We start from the raw sequence: 17,508 nt of genomic DNA, 5'->3' as shown, positions 1-17,508 counted from the left end.
CAGGCTCCCGGTGCAAGCCCATAAATGCCGCAATAACTCCAGCAGCTCAGAGCACTGGCAAGAGGCGTTAAACCTGGAGGATTTCAGGGTTTAGCACTTGGCAGTTTGAGAGGTGGGAGGCAAGATCAGGGGAGACCGGAGCTTTGGGGAAACACGCTGCAGTTTCATAACAAACAGCTTTGCTCGTTGGCAGCTCCCTGGGAGGTAGGGGAGGCCAGGGAGAAGGTGTGCATGGGCAGACCTTGCAGGGAGACCTGCTTCAGCCGGTTCCATGGGCAGCAACAAGTTGTAGCAAAGCAGCCCTCGAGGACACCCTCACCCCACAACGTAACAGCACGAGCCTCACAGCACTGCCAGGTCCAGGCTGCGTTCTGTCAATGATTTCCCAGTCTGAAGCACTGGCCCCTGTAGGGCTTTGCCGCTTACACCCTGCGTATCGTCTTAAGCTGCTTACCAGAGGGTTTTCTTGGCTGTAGTGCTTTATCTTCACTCAAGTGCACTTCTTTGCCTTCCAAGGAAAAAGTTTTAAAAATAAGGACTGATAATTCCAGGTGCCAATGACATACTGAGCATTAGAACAGGCTGCCCAGGGAGGTGGTGGAACCGCCATCCCTGGAGATGTTTAATAAGATGTGTAAATGCAGTGCTCAGGGACGTGGTTTAGTGTGGACTTGGCAGTGCTGGGTTAACAGTTCGACTTGATCTTAAAGGTCTTCTCCAACCTAAATGATTCTATAATTCTATGAATCTTTTCTTTCTAAAAACCTGCTGCATTCATCCTGTTTTTCTCCACTAGATCCAGAAACTGCATTCTGGGGCTTCTGTTGCTTTTGGAAAACAGCATTTCTTCCCTCCCCCCACCTCCCAGCCCCAGCTACATTTTAAAGCGCTCCCTTTAACATTTCACTGAACACGCTGACAGCCAGGGTCAGCTTTGCAGAAATTACTTCAGTGTATTTTCATTTATATATAGCCCTCCCAGATTCCTTGCTTCCAATTGCCACTCTAAACCCAAACCTCACCCTCAGTGATTGGGGTGAGCCAAAAGATAAATAAAAACGCTCAGCAGCATAGGTTACACTTAGAGCTTCCCTGCAACATTCTTGGGCTGCATTTCCACACGGCTGATCAGATCAAACTCACTTTGTTGGTTCCCATTTCTTCTGCCCTTGTGCAGCTCCCCAAAGCAGAACCTTCAAGTCCAGCCAGTGCCACAGCAAATGTGCTAGAACCTTCTCCAGCAAGAGCCAGCCCTGCTCTAAAGAAGTCATTAGTGCAGAGCTAATTAATAAGAGCAAAAGGATTGGCCCAGCCCTGCTAATTGGAAATTGCAATGAAGGTATTGCTGGCTTAATTAGCAGGTTTACTGGGGAGGGGGAAGTTTGTTGGTTTTTTTAAAGGAGTACATGAAAACTGTTTGGGGGGGTTTCCAGGGGGGAAGCTTTGTGGTTTTTTTTAAAGGAGTACATCAAAACTGTTTTGGGTTTTTTCCCTTTATTCCTTAAAGATTTGTGCTGATTCCATGTCTAGAAGCGTGTCAGGTGCCAGGCTCCTGGGCTCAGCACATGCTTGTCGGGGCAGTGGCAGCCACATTAACCAGCATGGGGCAGACACAGGTCTCAGCCAAGCCCCCCGGTGGGGAGCCTGCAAGCCACATCCGATGTCTGGGGGCTCTTCAGCCTCCCACAGCACAGCCAGACCAGGCTGCTGAACCCGGCTGAGACTGAGAAGGACCACAAAGAGGAACCTCCCCTGCCTCCCCCTAGCCCACGGCCTGTGGGAAGATGCTGTGCAATCAAAAAGTCTCACTGCAGCCCTGACCGTGACCAGCGGGGAAGCCCAGAGCTGCCACACAGAAATTTGATCAGATTTCTTCTGATCAAATGCCTTTCCCACAGCACGCTCTTCCTTCCAGTTGTCATTGCCCAGAGTTGCCATAGCAGGGACCGGTGACCCCAGGCAATGGAGATAACAAACAGCATCGTGGATTTGAACCTTCTCCCTTGCTATTCCTGCAGAGGCTGCAGCAGAGCTGGCGAGGACCCCAATGAGCCGCACAAAAGCTCTGCAGGGTATCCCATAGATGATCCCCCAGCCTCTGTGTTCAGTCCCACTTCACCAATGCCCCCAGGCTGATCACCAGCTTAGTCTGGCTTTCAAAGCCTAAATCTCAATCCGGCTGAAAGACAAGCAAAAGGCCCCTCAGAAAGGGTGCAATTAGCGCGGTGAAATGATGGGCTTCACTCTGCCATGCATGGCCAGTCTGACCCGCAGCCACTCAAAGGTTCCAGTTTTCCCAGCTGAGTAGAACACAGAGTTAGCGCTGCAGAGCAATCATTATGGCAGCATTTACAGGGTTTGAGGATAACAGGGAAGATTTTGGACTTCCCTGGACTGCTCTGTGCTGCCAGAAGCCCTACCTCCTGTTCAGATACCCCAGCCCAAGCCAGGGGCCACAGCACGGAGCGGGGCTGCCCCCCTGTGCTAACCACACATGTGCCCGTGCAGCCCAGTGTCCAAACCATCCCCATCCTCAGCATCAGTTCTAAGCACAACACAGGATACATCTGAGCAGCTAAGCAGCCTGCTTGCCAGCTCTGTGACACTGACATCCTTGGAACAGGGATGGCAGGTCCTGCCACTGTCCCTGAGGGTGGGGTAGGAGTGTGGGGGCAGCTTGTTGCTGCAGAAAAGGATTTGGGACAAATCCTGTCCCCAGCAGCAGCAGTGTTCTCCCCTACAGCCCTTCTGTCCCACTAGAAGCAGCAGAAGGTGAATGACACACTCATCTCTCCTGCTTTGCTGTTTTTCTTGTTTCCAGAGCCTTTCCATGGAGATCACAGGATTTTTGCCTAGGCTGCTCAGGAACACTGAGGTAGCTTCACCCATCTCCCATGGGCACCTGAAGGGATGGGCAAGTTCCCAAGATGTGGCTGTGCTCAGCATTGTGCTTCTCACCTCCACCTTCTCTGCAAGGTAAATGGGCAGCACCGGTGGGACCAGGCACCCCAATGTCACCCATACAAAACCCAGCCAGGCAGCACTAGGCTAACCTGTGACCGGGTGCTGGGGCTGAGATGAAGCACCCTGGGGCTGCATGGTGCCAGTCTGCATCGCCAAGCAGGCTCCGCCACCAGAGCTGCTGATCTTTGCAGGTCGTTGTCGTGAGGACCAACAGGCAACTCCAAAGGAACGATGGGGGATCCCCTACGCACGTTGATGGGGAGACGTGGTTTTACAAATGAGTGGGACGAGGGTTTGTAGGGTCAGGAAAGAAACATTTCCCTGCAGGCTGGACTTGCGGGCTTTCCCCCACGTCTGGAAGTGCTGCAGTACTTCTTTGGAGGGCTGAGACAGCACACCAGGCATTTCAATACCTGAGGAATAACTCCTGTTCAAATGCCTTAGGATGTGGCATAAAAAATGCAACTGCTAGCGATAAATTACAAAGTTTATTAACATGGTCTCCAAGGGTCATTCAAACACGCTGAATCACAGGCAGCATTGGTACCCCTTAAGTAGTCTACATTTTTGATTTATACTCATAGCATTGTCATAGTTTAATTTTTCTCTTGATTATATAAAAGCAGTAAGAACTGCATCTGCTGATTTTTTTTTTTCTTTTTCTTTAGCAATTTGAAGTTAGGCAGCATTCCATGTTATTTCTTCTCTCTTCTGTTCCTCACAGTATAACTCGTATTCAGGGAAAAGCATTAGTAAAAATGGAGAAAAACAAATTCAGTTCTGTAACGTAGTATTATTAGTAAGAAGGCAGATGCCAGAAACACCTATGAATAATGCGTAAAGGACCTTCTTAAAGTAGCTTCTTGATGCAGTGATTTTAAAGGTGACATGACAAACTTTGCACAAAGATTTAAAATTTTCCCAGTTGAAGCTTTGGCCTTTGGTTTACATCCATTGATATTTTTAGGGCTCGTAAGCACCTCTCAATGCAGCACGAGACAGGCCCTTTTTATTTTCCGTGGCATCCACAGATGTAGGAGCTCTTCACAGGGAAAAAATGCTGTTTTCTCCTTCAGCGCCACTGAAAACTTTTTCAGGGTTTTCTGGTGGTCCAAAGCTGTAGTGAGAAGCATAGATCACTATGGATGGGGCAAAAGCACATTGCTGCTTCAGAGCAGCCTTTCTTATTTGTAACATCAGCAAATTCCCATCAAAATGGGGACCAGTAGCTACTGAGTCCACTAACTTCAATGGTGCAATGCCTACTTTTTACATCAGAGAAGTATTTACCTTACTTACATCCTTCTGATGGATAGGAAAGGGCTGTCCAGATCTTATAATGACAGCTGTAGGGTAACCACCAGGGGATTCAGAAAAAAGTCTCTCCTTGGGCCCCAGTCCTTATCTCCTAGGCATGGTATGCAGTGAGGGACCATCTACCACTGAAAAATTATTGATCTTTGGCAAAGAGATACTTCACTGAACTGCCCCGTGGTTTTGTCTAGAGAAATATTTTATTCAAGATAAGCCAGAACACATGAACATCACCCTCGTGCAGGGTGACTCACCATACTTCCATATTTCATATCTGCCTCAAAAGAATCACCTCAGTGATCGCCTCAGAGACTTCAGTGTGACCCAAGGAGTGTGTGCGAGGGTGCAGTGGCCCCGTGAGAGCTGCAAGATTGATCTGGTGGTGGAAAGCTTGGTCTGCCACACTGCTGCAGTGTACCCTTCAGGGGACCCATTCTTCATGCATTGGCATGAATTGCTACTCCTTGGGGGTCCATAAATCCCTGATCCATTTCTGAGCAATCATTTTGCTGGTTGATCATCATAATCATTTATCTCTTCATTTCTTTAAAATAATCCCATCATAGTTATGTCCTGGTTTTTGATCAAAGAATAAAGCAGATTAGGAACTTCCTTGAGCTGGGGTCACTACATATCAGTAAGTACCGGTTCCTCACATTCTCTGGTGCTCTGGATGTCTGTTGATTGCTACATAGAAGCAGTATCCAGGAACTGTTTGATTTTCTGGGGTGAAGTTATCTGAAGCTTTCTCATAATACAGTTTTGGTAGGCAGCACCACAAGCCAGTACTACACCCATTACAATCCATGGCCCATACCTTCCTGCCTCTAAGAAAAATTACATTGGAACTTTTAATAGGAAATTACAGAATGGATTACCTTTTTATTATAAACTTCTTGGTGTGTTTACCTAGAAACAAAATAATATTAATGTCACAGAGGCAAAAAGAAATCTATAATTCTAATGAATCTGTCAAATGAGTTCATAAGCAAAGACAGCAAGCTGCAAAATTTCAGTGGGCTAAGCAGGGAAGAAAGGATCCCATTCTGATTGAAGTTACACCGATGCCTGTCAGGAGCGATTCCAGGAGACTTTACTACGGGACCACTCTACTATAAAGCAAGAACCAACAAGATGAGCCAGACCTGCAACAAGGGAGTGAACCAGTTCTTTGCACAGGCTCCCCCCCCAACTCATGCTCCCTAGTCCCCTCGGCATGATGCAGTCCTGGAGTAAGGACAGCAGCCCCCACAAAATCACGGAGTCACAGACTGGTCGGGGTGGGAAGGGACCTCTGGAGAGCACCTAGTCCAACCCCCCGCTAAAGCAGGGTCACCTCGAGCAGGTTGCACAGGGTCGTGTCCAGGGGGGGTTGGAATGTCCCCGCAGGAGGGGACTCCACAGCCTGTTCCCGTGCTGTGTCACCCTCAATGAACAGCGCTGTCACAGGGGCCGTGGCAGACACACCAGAAGATTAACCAGAGATACAGGAGCACCTCTGCACTAGGCCAGCATTAGAAACACTAAGAAATCATGTGCTCAGGGATACTTACGTTTCCAAAACAACAGTGAGGGCATCAATATGAAAAGAACGGACACCACTATGAGACAGGCAATGAGAACGCCATAGCTGACAAACTGGAAGGGAGAAGAGAAAAACTGAAGAGGCTTTAGAGGCACATTTACTTCAGACCTACTCACACCAGAGTGGGTTGCCCTAATGGCTAAGAGCTCTGAAACATCTGGGCTGGAGTTTGCAATGCTTTTCTGAGCTTGTCTGTGCAAAGCATGGAAAAGACACATCAGGCTGATCGTGACAAACAACATGAATTACCTGTTAAGTATTTAATAAATCTTCTTCTAAAGCATTTGAGCCTAGATTCATCCCACTTAACATGAACTTCTTAATAAGGTGTCTAAAGGAGAAGCTTAGTCACCCTCATCCTTCTCTTAATCAGAGACAGGGCAGCGTAACAGCCCTCCTAAGCTGCCTTTTGCCTAGTCACACCCCGAGGATGCTTCCTCTGCCTCCTGCAGGGGTGTCAGGGCGATGAGGTTTTTCTGACATGTCCAAGCCAGATGGGATGCTCACAGGCTTCGGCTTTAACCACTGGAAAGATGAATAGATGGTTCCTGAGCTACTAAACAGAAGTTCAAGCTACTGTTTGCAAACGCTGTCCCTTTAGTATGAATACATTGAAAATCACTAGCATGTCCTGCTGTCCTTCTGGCTTCTAGTTAAACACTTGAAACTTAAAGGAAGTTTTACCTTATCTCTGTTACCATCATGTTTTTCAGCCTTGCTATCTGAACTTCCTGAAATCCCTGAAAATAAAAGAGATTGCAATTATTACTGGCACAGTCACCTGAAGGAGTGATGGCCACTGTGGTTGTCACTGCTTTAGTCAAGGACTAATGAACTCTCAGGGAATGAGGAGAGCAAAATCTGGCCCTGAGCAGGAGAAATAAAGCACCTTGCAACCAAAAGGGAACAATATTTCAGCCACAAATGGTATATCAGGCAGTCATTGGGAAATGTCAGTCCTCATCAAGGGAAGAGGAGGCTTCCTGGGGACAGCCTATGAAGCCAGGCAATAGAAACTTGTCTGCTGTGAACAGATGTTGACTTCTGTGAGCATGGCCAGATGTTGTAGGCAGTAGCAGTAGTAAACAAGGTACAAGCCTAAGTGGAGGAGCTGCATCAGTTTAACTGTGGTCAGACTTCAGTGTGATTGCAGTTTTTGAAAGCTGCATTAGTACTAAAAACCACAGGAAACATTTTTACATTCAGCTAACTTACCATAGATTTAACAAAACTCTATGAAGATGATGATGAAGATTTTTCTTTTTTTTTTTTTTAATCTAGGGATATTAAGGATAATTCAGTTATAGTTTTCTAAGCTTTGGAAATAAGGATGAACTAAATGAATGCTGAAGAACTCTAGTAGCAAACTTTGCTGTTATTCTATGATTCTACTCTCATTTTTGCTAATGAATGTAAAGTCACAAGAAGTTAATCTAGACTGGGCTTTGTTTCATCATGACTTCATGCTACAAAGTACTGAGGTATTTAAGTATTTGGAGCACTTGATCTGTCACAGGAAGCACTGAATGTTTAGCAGCATCTTAAAAACAGAGGAGTCACTCAGCTTAGTGAACCAAAACCTCAGCTTACACCCTATGACAGGAAAGCTGCTATGCCTTAAGTCATGCCTTAATGTATAGAAAGGCTGTGATGAGTAGTGCTTTCAAAGGTTTGACAGGAGAACAACCAGAGTCTCCATCTGAGCAAAATGTACCAGGGACCAGATGAGTCATTTGTCGAGGCATGTATATGTAACACACTTGCAGCACCCAAGACCACAGCCAAAGGAAACCTTAATATGCCTGAGACACCCAGAATGTCACATGAGGATGATCAGATGGCCACAAATAATCCTGTTAGAAAAAAAAATTGGTTGTTTTCTTTTCTATATTTTTTAACTTTTCAGACTATCTTATTCAGTGAACAACCTAATCTCTCCCAATTTTTTCAAATCTGATCAGCTCTCTATGAGAGCTGAGTTGATTTGTCTCCATGTATCAAATAATTTTATCAAATTAAAAAAAAATGCATTTTTATCAAAGGCATGGACAAGGCACAGGAAGCTCATATGCATGCAACTGTGGCTAGAAATTTGCACTGGAGTAGAAAAGAGATTATGGCTAATAAGCACTACAGCTACATTCTAATAAGTGCTAAAAAAACCCCAAACCTCACTAATAAAGTGCTAGTTAGCAAGTGCTAAGAGTCTCAGGGATACATGAGCATTGCATTTTGCCATTTGCCTGTTTTATGACACCCCTCTTGCCCTCTCTCAGAGGGCAGCAGAACTACCCCCAGACACACAACAAGTGCATATTACACTCTGATGTGCCCCACGAGTCGAAATCAAACTTTCTGGCAGCACGCTGCAGCCAGACGGATGGGGGCAACTATTGCTCCTTAATTTCCATACCTGTAGATGCAAAGGTTCTCTTCGGGGTCTGAAGCATGGCTGGCACTGGTGGGGTTGTTGCTGGGACAAAGCAGGTGGAGACAGAATAGAAATTATATCAGAGCCTGGTCAGCAGGAACCAACCCCCCACAGCTAACCCAACCTATCTGGCTTGGAGATGGAGGGTCTCAACCACAGGTTTATCTCCCAGCCAGTGTGCAAACATCAGTACAGAGTTCAGCAACAAATTAGCCTTCTCTTACATCATTAAGGCTGAAGTTCGTCCATTTAGTGCATTATTTCACAGAGTAAAAGGGGACTGAGTCAAGAGTTTAACTTGGCTTATGGCTCTTACTAGACAGCGCTCGATTATGTTGCAGCATTTTCACACATTTATGACAGTTTGGTTCTCAGAAACATCATGACACAGGTTTTTGCATGGGTGGGTGTGTACATGATTCACATAAGCACGGTACGTTTTCTGCTGTTATTGCTTTTGTGGTGGCTCTCTCTAGCCCACAGTCACAACTCAAGTTGTCCCCAGAATCCCAGAGGTAAGACCCTTTGCAAAACTTCCCATTTGCAATGGCAGAATATAGGCATTGTCCAGAACTGTATCGGACAGACGGCACGTGAGGCAGGGGTGAGAAACCCTCACAAATCCTCAAGAGACCAGTTTAGTCTCTTCTGTAAGCTCTCTCCAGGGGCATTAAGGAACTGTTTCCTAAACTCCATTTCTGCAGTAAGTCTCTACGTCTAGCAAAAGGAGATCCACAAAACCCTAAATACTGTGTTTTCAAGAATGAAGGGATTCTTGACACCAGTTGAAACTAAAAGGACTCTCTTAACAGCCACATATGACATGTCATCCTTGAATTTTAGCTTTCCTTTTTTTAAGTCCTCACTTGAGGGCACCTAGCAGACAGACTATCACACCTGAGTAACTTGTGTCATTCTACTTTTGTACTTGACTGAGAGATACTAAGTGCAAACTTCATGTAAGTTTGTTCATTCCTCAGATACGGTGTGGGTTTGTATACCCGTTCCTTTTCTCTTGAAGGGATGACTGATGATTGTGGTAATTACCTGCTGCTTTCTGTCATGACCAAGGACACACGTTGAGCTCTGAGGAGCTGAGCCTGCGGCCACATCTGACTGAATACGTTCAATGGGGTTCAAAGCTCACAACACTCAGGGAGGATTTAAAATGGAAAGCTCAATGAACTCACAGTGATGACAAATTTCAGCTTGAATGGTGACAAAGATCAGTTCTTAACTTTTCTCAGACCTGAGATACCAGACAGTAGTGAGTGACTCAATATCTGCTTCCTTTGGATGCTTAAAAACATGTTTTTCTCAGCTGTTGTTACATCCTGATTTCAAACAAACAGTGTGGACTCCAGATACCTCTTACTTACAGATGCAATGAATCGGTACGTTTGATACACTTCAAAATAGTCAATACTTTTGTTTAAGACAACTTCTTCATTTCTCTTGAACATGCAACTTCTGACCTTGCAACGTTATCCTCCTCACCTGCACTTGGCACTTCTTCCACCATGAGAGAAGTGTGAGCACTTTTAGTTCCCTCTGCAGCTGAAAGTGTACTTGGGAATTCAGTGGTCACTAAAACAAAGTAAAAAAGTAACGTTTATAAAGATCGCTGATTAGGAGGGTCTTCGTCTGGCATTCAAAATTGCTTACACGGTTCTGCATCTGCAACTAAGAGGTGAAAATCTGTACCTTGGTTTTCATGCCTGCAGCTCATCCTACCCAGACAAATTATGTACTTTAGTAACATGTCCAGCGTTTAGACGTTTTGAGAGTTCAGCTGTAGTTGTAGCTAATTGTTGCCAAGTTTAACTGGGGTGTGTTGTTATGGCTGGAAGATGAAAGATGATACAGAAAAGCTGTTCTCAGAGGTTCAGAAAGAACTTCAAGTGGTAGAAGACCCCAAAAACATAAAAAACCCAGCCTTGTGTGCAGACATCAATCTGTGGAAAAGAGGTCACTGATGCAGATAAAGTAGTGACCTAGGGATGGTTAGGATGAGAACAGGTCACTTTGATCAAGTAAGTATTAATATTAACAACAGCCTTCATTTGGGATGACAATGTAAGTACTCAATTTTAAGCATGTTTTGAATTCCCACTGACTCTATTGCTCAAGCACAACATGCTCTAAACTAACCTTTTCAGCAGACCATTTACAATTGTCTTTCCCAAATCAAGAAAAAAAAATAGTGCATATTTGAATGAATCTTTCTTACTGCATCCCAAGTGCAAGACTTTGCATTTATTTCTGTTGTACTTCATGAGGTTTCTGTCACATTATTTTTCCAGCCTGTTAAACCCCTGAATACGAGCCTGATCCTCTGCTGACCTGGCCGTTCACCCTAGTTTGACAGCATTTACAACATTTGACCTGTGTTTCTTTAAACCTACTGAGACATACCTATAGGCATCTTGGAGAAAACCTCCCAGATACAAATACAAGTATCTGGAGAGTCTCTATGATGGCAGGGTCAGGCTAACACAGACCATCTCTGCTACACAGAGACAAGAAAGAATTCGTGCTGGCTACCCTTTGTACCTCCAGGAAGAGGGACAGGCTCTGCTGAGCAGAACACGCTGTCATCTTCAATCCTCCTATCAGCTTCTTGGAAATCAGTTGGAAAATCTGGGAGAGCACTGGTTGTCACTATACTTGCTAGAAAAGCATCATTTGCTGTTCCAGCAAATGTTGGGGGAGCAATGGTCTCCAGTGTAGTTACTGCTGGAGGCTTGGTGGCTGCAGTTGTTGCTTCAGGGACAGTGGTTGTCAGGAGGACAGCAGTCCCTGCTGTGGCTTGATGATCGGTGGCTGCAGTTGTTGGTCCAGGGACAGTGGTTGTCAGGAGAACAGCAGTCTCTGCTGTTGTTTGATGATCAGAGGTTGCTTGGGGAGCAGAAGCTGTTTTTCGAAAATGTTTGGGGGAAACGGGAGCCTTTCTTGTAGTGGTTGTCATCACTGGAGGGGCTGCACGGAAAAAACATAGTCAAAAGAAAAGGCAGATCAGAGCATTCTGATCCGAGCCCTGAGGAAAACCAACCAGAAATGATTGAAGGTTATCTAGCTGCTAAAATACTGAGAATAAGGTGGGAGAGTTGCTTATTAAAAAGGTTGTTCAGTTAGCAGAAAACATGCCCCAGCCAGATCAGTTGCCATATTTACAGATGTGCTTTTTTTTTCCCCCAGTAAGTTTCAGACACCCCCTCCTTAACCCCCTTACAGAAAAGGAAGGGCCAGAACCTTGCATGGTAGAACCAAAAATTTGCAAACTTTGTGATTTTGCTTCTCAACGTACTTGTAAAAATAAAATAAAATCACTCGATTTTCAGCTACAAGCTTCTTGCTAATCTTCTCAACCCATCCTTTCTTTTTTTTTTTTTTTTTTGAGCTCTGTTGCCCTCAGACTCAGGGATGGACATGGGACTTCAGCATTTTTCCCCCACTCTCCTGTATATCACAAGCATACAAGAGTGTTGTGCACATCAGCACCACCTGCATGCCTGAACACCCCATAAAAGTCAGAAAAAGATTGTCTGTCTTCATTGTGGAGGGTGGGAACCATCATTTTTTTTCTGTGCTTCGCAATGCTTCTCAGCCTCTTCCCAACTTTGTAAGACTCTCACATTATCCTGCAGCTCAGCAAAATAATGGGAAGGGAAAAGTCCTTCAAGACCCTGAGACAAAATTTCTAAACACATGGGTCTCGTTATGACATGAACCAACTAAAGCCTTTTTTGTGTTGGGGTGAACCCCAAAGGCAAAACTGAATTTCATTCCAAGGGCTCTTCAAACAATAAATCCCTTTTATAATTCCATCATATTTTAAATGTCAAATATAGCTACACAATGAGAAACTAAATATTTCATTTGAAAGGCAAAAAAAAAAAAAAGGGTAAAAGTTACTATTTCCTCATCAAAACTGCTCATTGAATGTGGTTCAATCTAGCAACTGGTTGCAGACCTCACTTAGAAACTGTATTATTTAGGAAAAGTGGGGGGGTTTGCCAAAACAAACAAACAAACAAACAAAAAAAAAACCCCAAACACATAAACTCCAATTTTAAACTCCTACCCAGTGAGAGGTTTCTTCCTGACAGCTGTATCACGAAGGTCCCCAGACTCACCTCTGACCACCTCCAGCCGTATGTTCTGTTTGATGTCATTGAACCAGCCTGGGATCTCCACGCGGCAGCAGTATGTACCTGCATCTTCAGCCTTCACCTTCCCGATCGTGAGAGACACATCTCCATAGGAAATATAGCCCCGGAGATTGTACCTCTGAGATTTCCTGAACGTCACCCGATTTCCAGTGGTGTGCAAAATTTTGTTACTGCACTTCGAATTTGGGCACGGGCCTCTGCCCCAGCACATGTCGGAGATGTCCTGATGGCGTGCCACCCGGTAGAGGCAGGGCAGCTGAACAGGTTGCCCTACTACTCCTCTAACAACAGCCTCGGATGCTGCGTGCGCTGTCAAGGAAGGACAAGGAAAGATGAGAGCTGGCAGTCTCCGATGCATGACTATGCAATGCAATAAAGCAGGGAAAGAAACACTCCTGCCTGCAGGCAGGCCACAGTTCCTGATCCCCCGAGCCTTCTCCTGGAGCTTGTGGGCTCAGGACACCACAGGCTATGGCCAGGAGCTTGCTGACATGGGCTCACTGCTGGAGGGCTCCATGCTCTCGCCACAGGCAGCTGCTGGAGGGCTGCTCCCAAAATACATCGCCCATACCAAACATGCGGTGAGCGAAGCTGAGGTCTGTCGCTGGCAGCCTAAGCACAGACTCGACGTGTGCAAATGGAATTTGGGAGCTCTGCTCCCATCCCATCTCCTCTCCTAAGAGACTGTTTGAAAGTTGTTCAGGAACCTGGTGTGAAATACACCTGGGTTTCTCAGTCCACCAACATCTTCAAAAAGGAAATGCTGTCACAGTCGCCTTTCACTGACAGTCTCAATGGCAGGGTCCAAAATAGCTATTCTTGTGTAAAATTAGGGCCTAATTAAGCTGGCAGAGCAGTGGGATCTGTATGGGAACCTGTTCTCAGAGAATGCGCTGTTTTTTCTGTTTCTGAGCAAGCCCTGCCAGCTCTCCCACCCACCTTGCAGAGCACTGTGAGCATAGAGGCTTTAGCTGCTGGTGTTAAATGTTAAATGTTAAAAAGAGCATATGCATGCTTCCCTCGTGCTCTTACTCTTAATGACCAGCTTTACTCAGTGTTTACAGCAATACCCACCTTAGCATCTGACCTGAATCTTCACCACATATTGTTCCCTCCTAACTGTCTATGCAATTCTTACGATTGCCCTAAAACAGATTTCTTCTTCATGAAAGGCGCTATACAAGAAAGGTTCCCATAAAGGAACAAATCTTTTCTGGTTTACATTCACCTAGCCTGTGTCGGTCCTCCTACCTTGTTGCCTTTTTCCCCCATGTTATCATTTACACATGGTGGAGCAGGAACTGTGGGACCTGGGGAGCATCCAGATCTGGTCCTCTGCTGCAGCAGGAGGATCATCCCACAGACCTGATGTCTCATGGCCAGCTCGCTTACCCCAAAGACGGCTTACAGCGGTTGCTGCTAGCATCACCAGCTTTGGCCCTGGTTTGCCAGACGTTTCTATTTTGCCAGCTGTTTGAATGCCTTTTCTTTTTGGCGTAACTCCCAGATAGCAAACAGATGCTTCCAACTGCGTCTATGTCTCTTTTGTTTTGTCTTTAATGGACTATTCCTCAGGTGAGGATTTAGTCTGTGGCAGGCTGCCTCACGACTTGTTATTGGGATGACATTTCAGCTTCGTTATTGCTTATCCCGTTGGCAAGATAAGCCAACTTGTTCAGGTTGCCACGGCTCCAAATGCTGAAAAAAGTATGCAATATGGTGTGAAGGGCAGAAGCTTTTGCAGGGAAATGAAGGGAGGGTGTGCAAAAAAAATGAATTCCTGAATACAGGATAAGGCTTTGCAAGATGGCTGCTTGTTCTAATCCTCGGAAAGGGAAGGTGCGTTTGCCTTGTTACAGCAAAACAAACAGAAAGCAGCCTTTTCCTGTGACAACAGAACAAAACAGTTCATCTGGTTGCCCTTGAAAGTATCCCTAGGGGAGTGGGGGGTTCGTCACTGCGTGGTTAATGTGTATTTTCCAGTCACCCCAACAAAGATGTGCGTAAAACTAAGACCAGTTTGAACTGTTGCTGGAGTCACTGCTGCCTGAGGAGAAACAGGCTCATCTTCTGTTCTTATTTCATCCCAGTCCTGCACAGCACAAAAGCAGCTTCATTAAGCCACCCTTTAACTAATGAATTTTTTCCTGCTTTTCTCTTTGAAAGAAGCAGAGCCCTGAACTTATAAATAAATAAATAAATAAATAAATAAATAAATAAATAAATAAATAAGAAGAAGAGGGAAGACGTAAGGCACCAGAGTGTCTGCAGTGCAGTTTCCCACCAGTATTGGTGCTAGAAAGTTACAGGATTTGCAGTTTCAAATCCTGTTTTAATTTATGTGAAGCCAATGTTGCTAACATCTGCCTGCACTGCAGGTTGGTATGGAAAGCTTCAATATCACAACAGCCTTGATTCAATACTATGAACCTCTGCAAGGACTAAATTAATTCCTTCTCTGTTGCAGTCCCTTCCACAGGCACATTTTCCAAAAGAAGTGGTAAAGAGCACTGAATTAACATCTCTGAAATTAAGAGGTTCCTGAGGTCATTATATTGTGACACTGTGGTCTTACTGCGAGAAGAATCCTACCCTTGTCCACAGCAGTGACCCTCCTAGGCATCCAGATCTGACCCAAGGCACCCTGAGCATCAGCTGTGCCTGGGTCATCCTACCGAAGCTGCTCTAAATCCTTCATCCAAGTGAGAGAGAAATGGACTCCAGATGTTTAATACATGTTCCAAAATAGAAAGAGGTGCTCATAATTGTTCAGATCACACTGATATACACATATTTATGTATAGCGTCTCTTGAACTAACCCTCAGTGACAGCTGGTATTAAGCACTAACTCCAACAGCTGCTGTTGTAGTGGTCTTCTCTCCCACAGACTGGTCGTTGGATGGACAAAGACATACATCCTCCAGGCAAGACAGCTGGTTGAAAAAGCGTGGGTTTTTTTTCTTCATCTATTTCTGGATTAATTTTCCCTCTTTGTAGAAGATACTTGGCATCTTTTCCCTATCAACCCTATTTTTTTGTATTTCTTCTTGAAGCTTCTGTACTGATGAAATTGCAGAGAAAATGACTGGTAAACAGAAAAGAAGCATCTAACTGCCCACTCTGCTGGTTTCCTGAGTCTCAAGATAACCCATTCTCAGCACTGAGCCAGGTTAAAGAGAAGGTAACAAGAACCCATCCTCATCCTTCAGTAGCTCTGCATCTAAGAAAGTTTTTGAAAATCAGACCGATAGGAGGCGAGTACCTCCAATGTATTTTAAGGCTGAAGATCTGGCAAGAAAAGAGCCCTCCTGCTTTTTTCTGCCAAAACTTACAAAAGACAGAAAATATTATATTCCCTGGGCTGCAGCAAAGTGCCAGCAAGGCTCCACAGGGGCAGCAGACTCTGTGGAGGTTGTATTACCTTGCCTCAAAGAGCTATGGATCAGTCACCTCTTGCCCCTCAGTGTAGCCCACCGCTGACCAAACCTTTCCACTGCTTTTCAGATCAATTTAAGAACATCACAGCTGGAAGAGATGTTACACATAATATTTCATCCTGGAAGAGGTCACGCAATTAATATTGAGTCATCTGAGACAGAATTTCCTGAAATGCCTGAGTGATTTAAAAGCACAACTCTCATCAGGAGCCCGTGCCCCAGTGAAAGGGGGTGAACCCACATTCCCGAGCCGCCTCAGGCAATCTGTAAACTGCCTTGCTGATGCTTAATTGTGCATGCAGAAACGTCGCCAGTACCAACCATGCCTGCAAGACCCTGTCTCCCGAGTTACTCTTCTTTGACTTCTATCTCTTTTAAAAGGGTTCAGATTTTAGGTAGGTGAAGTGCACATTTGGGAGTTTACTCCCAAACCTCCAGCCACGCTTTCCCCTACTCGGTTCACAGTGGCAGGCAGCCCTCAGCGTTTCAGAAAATCCTTTCTGTATCATTATACTCATTCATTACTCCATCACTATTTCAATTCCCCAGCTTGGGCTGTGTCAGCACTGTCACATGGTGGAGAGAGAGAGGAAAAAGCAAAGCCGGCAGTATGCATTTAACAGTAGTAAAGAAATTAGATAATTTGGGGGGATGGGGGAACTAACAAAGCCTATACACAGAGGAAACCACATACTTTTTTAAAAAAGTTTTTTAAATAAATCAATCCGTAATAACTCAGTAAGTTAATAAAACTTTTGAAGTTCTGTATATGATTATGACCTTTTCCACTGATTTGTTTTCACAAAACAAATGGCGCTGGTTTTAATTTTACAAAATATTTTGTTTTCTGAGCAAGCAATACAAAAAGCAGGTGAAGACTCACCTATAAAGATCTGTACCATAATCCAGTGAAACAGCACAAAATGGGACATTTTAGCTGACGGAAACTCCAGGGCAGTGAGTAGAAGGAGAGAAAACCAGAATGTATACTTCCCAGAGATGCTGAGTGAGCCCCACTGAAGTCTCATTTCTCCATTCCCAGATTTTATGTACCGCAACTACTTCTCTTCTACGCTTCCGGACAGTGCCGGTCAAACAAGGAGATTCTTCTGCTGAAATCAGCGTCGGCACAGGCTCCCTCTGAGTCCTGGGTGCAGTTCTGGGCCCCACAACTTGAGAAGGACATGAAGGTACTTGATGTGTCCAGAGGAGGGTAACAAAGCTGGTGAAGGGCTGGAAGGCACGGCCGATGAGGAGCGATGGAGCACTCTAGGTTTGTCTAGTTGGAGAAAAGGAGGCTGAGGGGCGACCTCATTGCTCTCCAGCTTCCTGAGGAGGGGATGTGGAGAGGGAGATGCTGAGTTCTTCTCCCTGGGATCCAGCGATATGACACATGAGAAAGGTTCAAAGCTGCACGAGGGGAGGTTTAGACTGGACATTAGGAAACATTTCTTTACTGTAAGGGTGGTCAAACACTGGAACAGGCTTCCTAAAGAGGTGATTGATGCCCCAAGCCTGTCAATGTTTAAAAGGTGTTTGGACAATGCCCTTAATAACATGCTTTTTTAACAGACTTTTTGTCAGCCCAGTGGTCAGGCAGTTGG

The 17,508-nt window shown here is 45.2% G+C and overlaps 1 protein-coding gene across 2 annotated transcripts; it reads right to left on the bottom strand.

Annotated features, from left to right (window-relative positions):
• Positions 1-3,433: 3,433 nt before the first annotated feature.
• LOC101914435 (hepatitis A virus cellular receptor 1 homolog) lies at positions 3,434-16,945 on the bottom strand. 2 transcript variants are annotated; one of them, XM_055811977.1, is made up of 9 exons: positions 16,788-16,945; positions 12,431-12,775; positions 10,848-11,273; positions 9,792-9,881; positions 8,277-8,336; positions 6,548-6,603; positions 5,832-5,916; positions 5,157-5,187; positions 3,434-4,081 (listed from the first exon to the last, which is right to left on the bottom strand). In XM_055811977.1, the coding sequence occupies exons 1-9, from the start codon at positions 16,930-16,932 to the stop codon at positions 4,009-4,011; spliced, it is 1,311 nt and encodes a 436-aa protein (XP_055667952.1). In that variant the 5' UTR covers positions 16,933-16,945; the 3' UTR covers positions 3,434-4,008. The 2 variants fall into 2 exon arrangements, with proteins under 2 accessions (XP_055667952.1, XP_055667954.1); XM_055811979.1 differs by lacking the exon at positions 6,548-6,603 and having other exon boundaries at positions 10,839-11,273.
• Positions 16,946-17,508: the final 563 nt, after the last annotated feature.

Source organism: Falco peregrinus, chromosome 8 (genome assembly GCF_023634155.1).
Source record: "Falco peregrinus isolate bFalPer1 chromosome 8, bFalPer1.pri, whole genome shotgun sequence".
Taxonomy (NCBI): domain Eukaryota; kingdom Metazoa; phylum Chordata; class Aves; order Falconiformes; family Falconidae; genus Falco; species Falco peregrinus.
The sequence above is the reverse complement of the archived record's forward strand: the minus strand, read 5'-3'. Positions and strand labels throughout refer to the sequence as shown.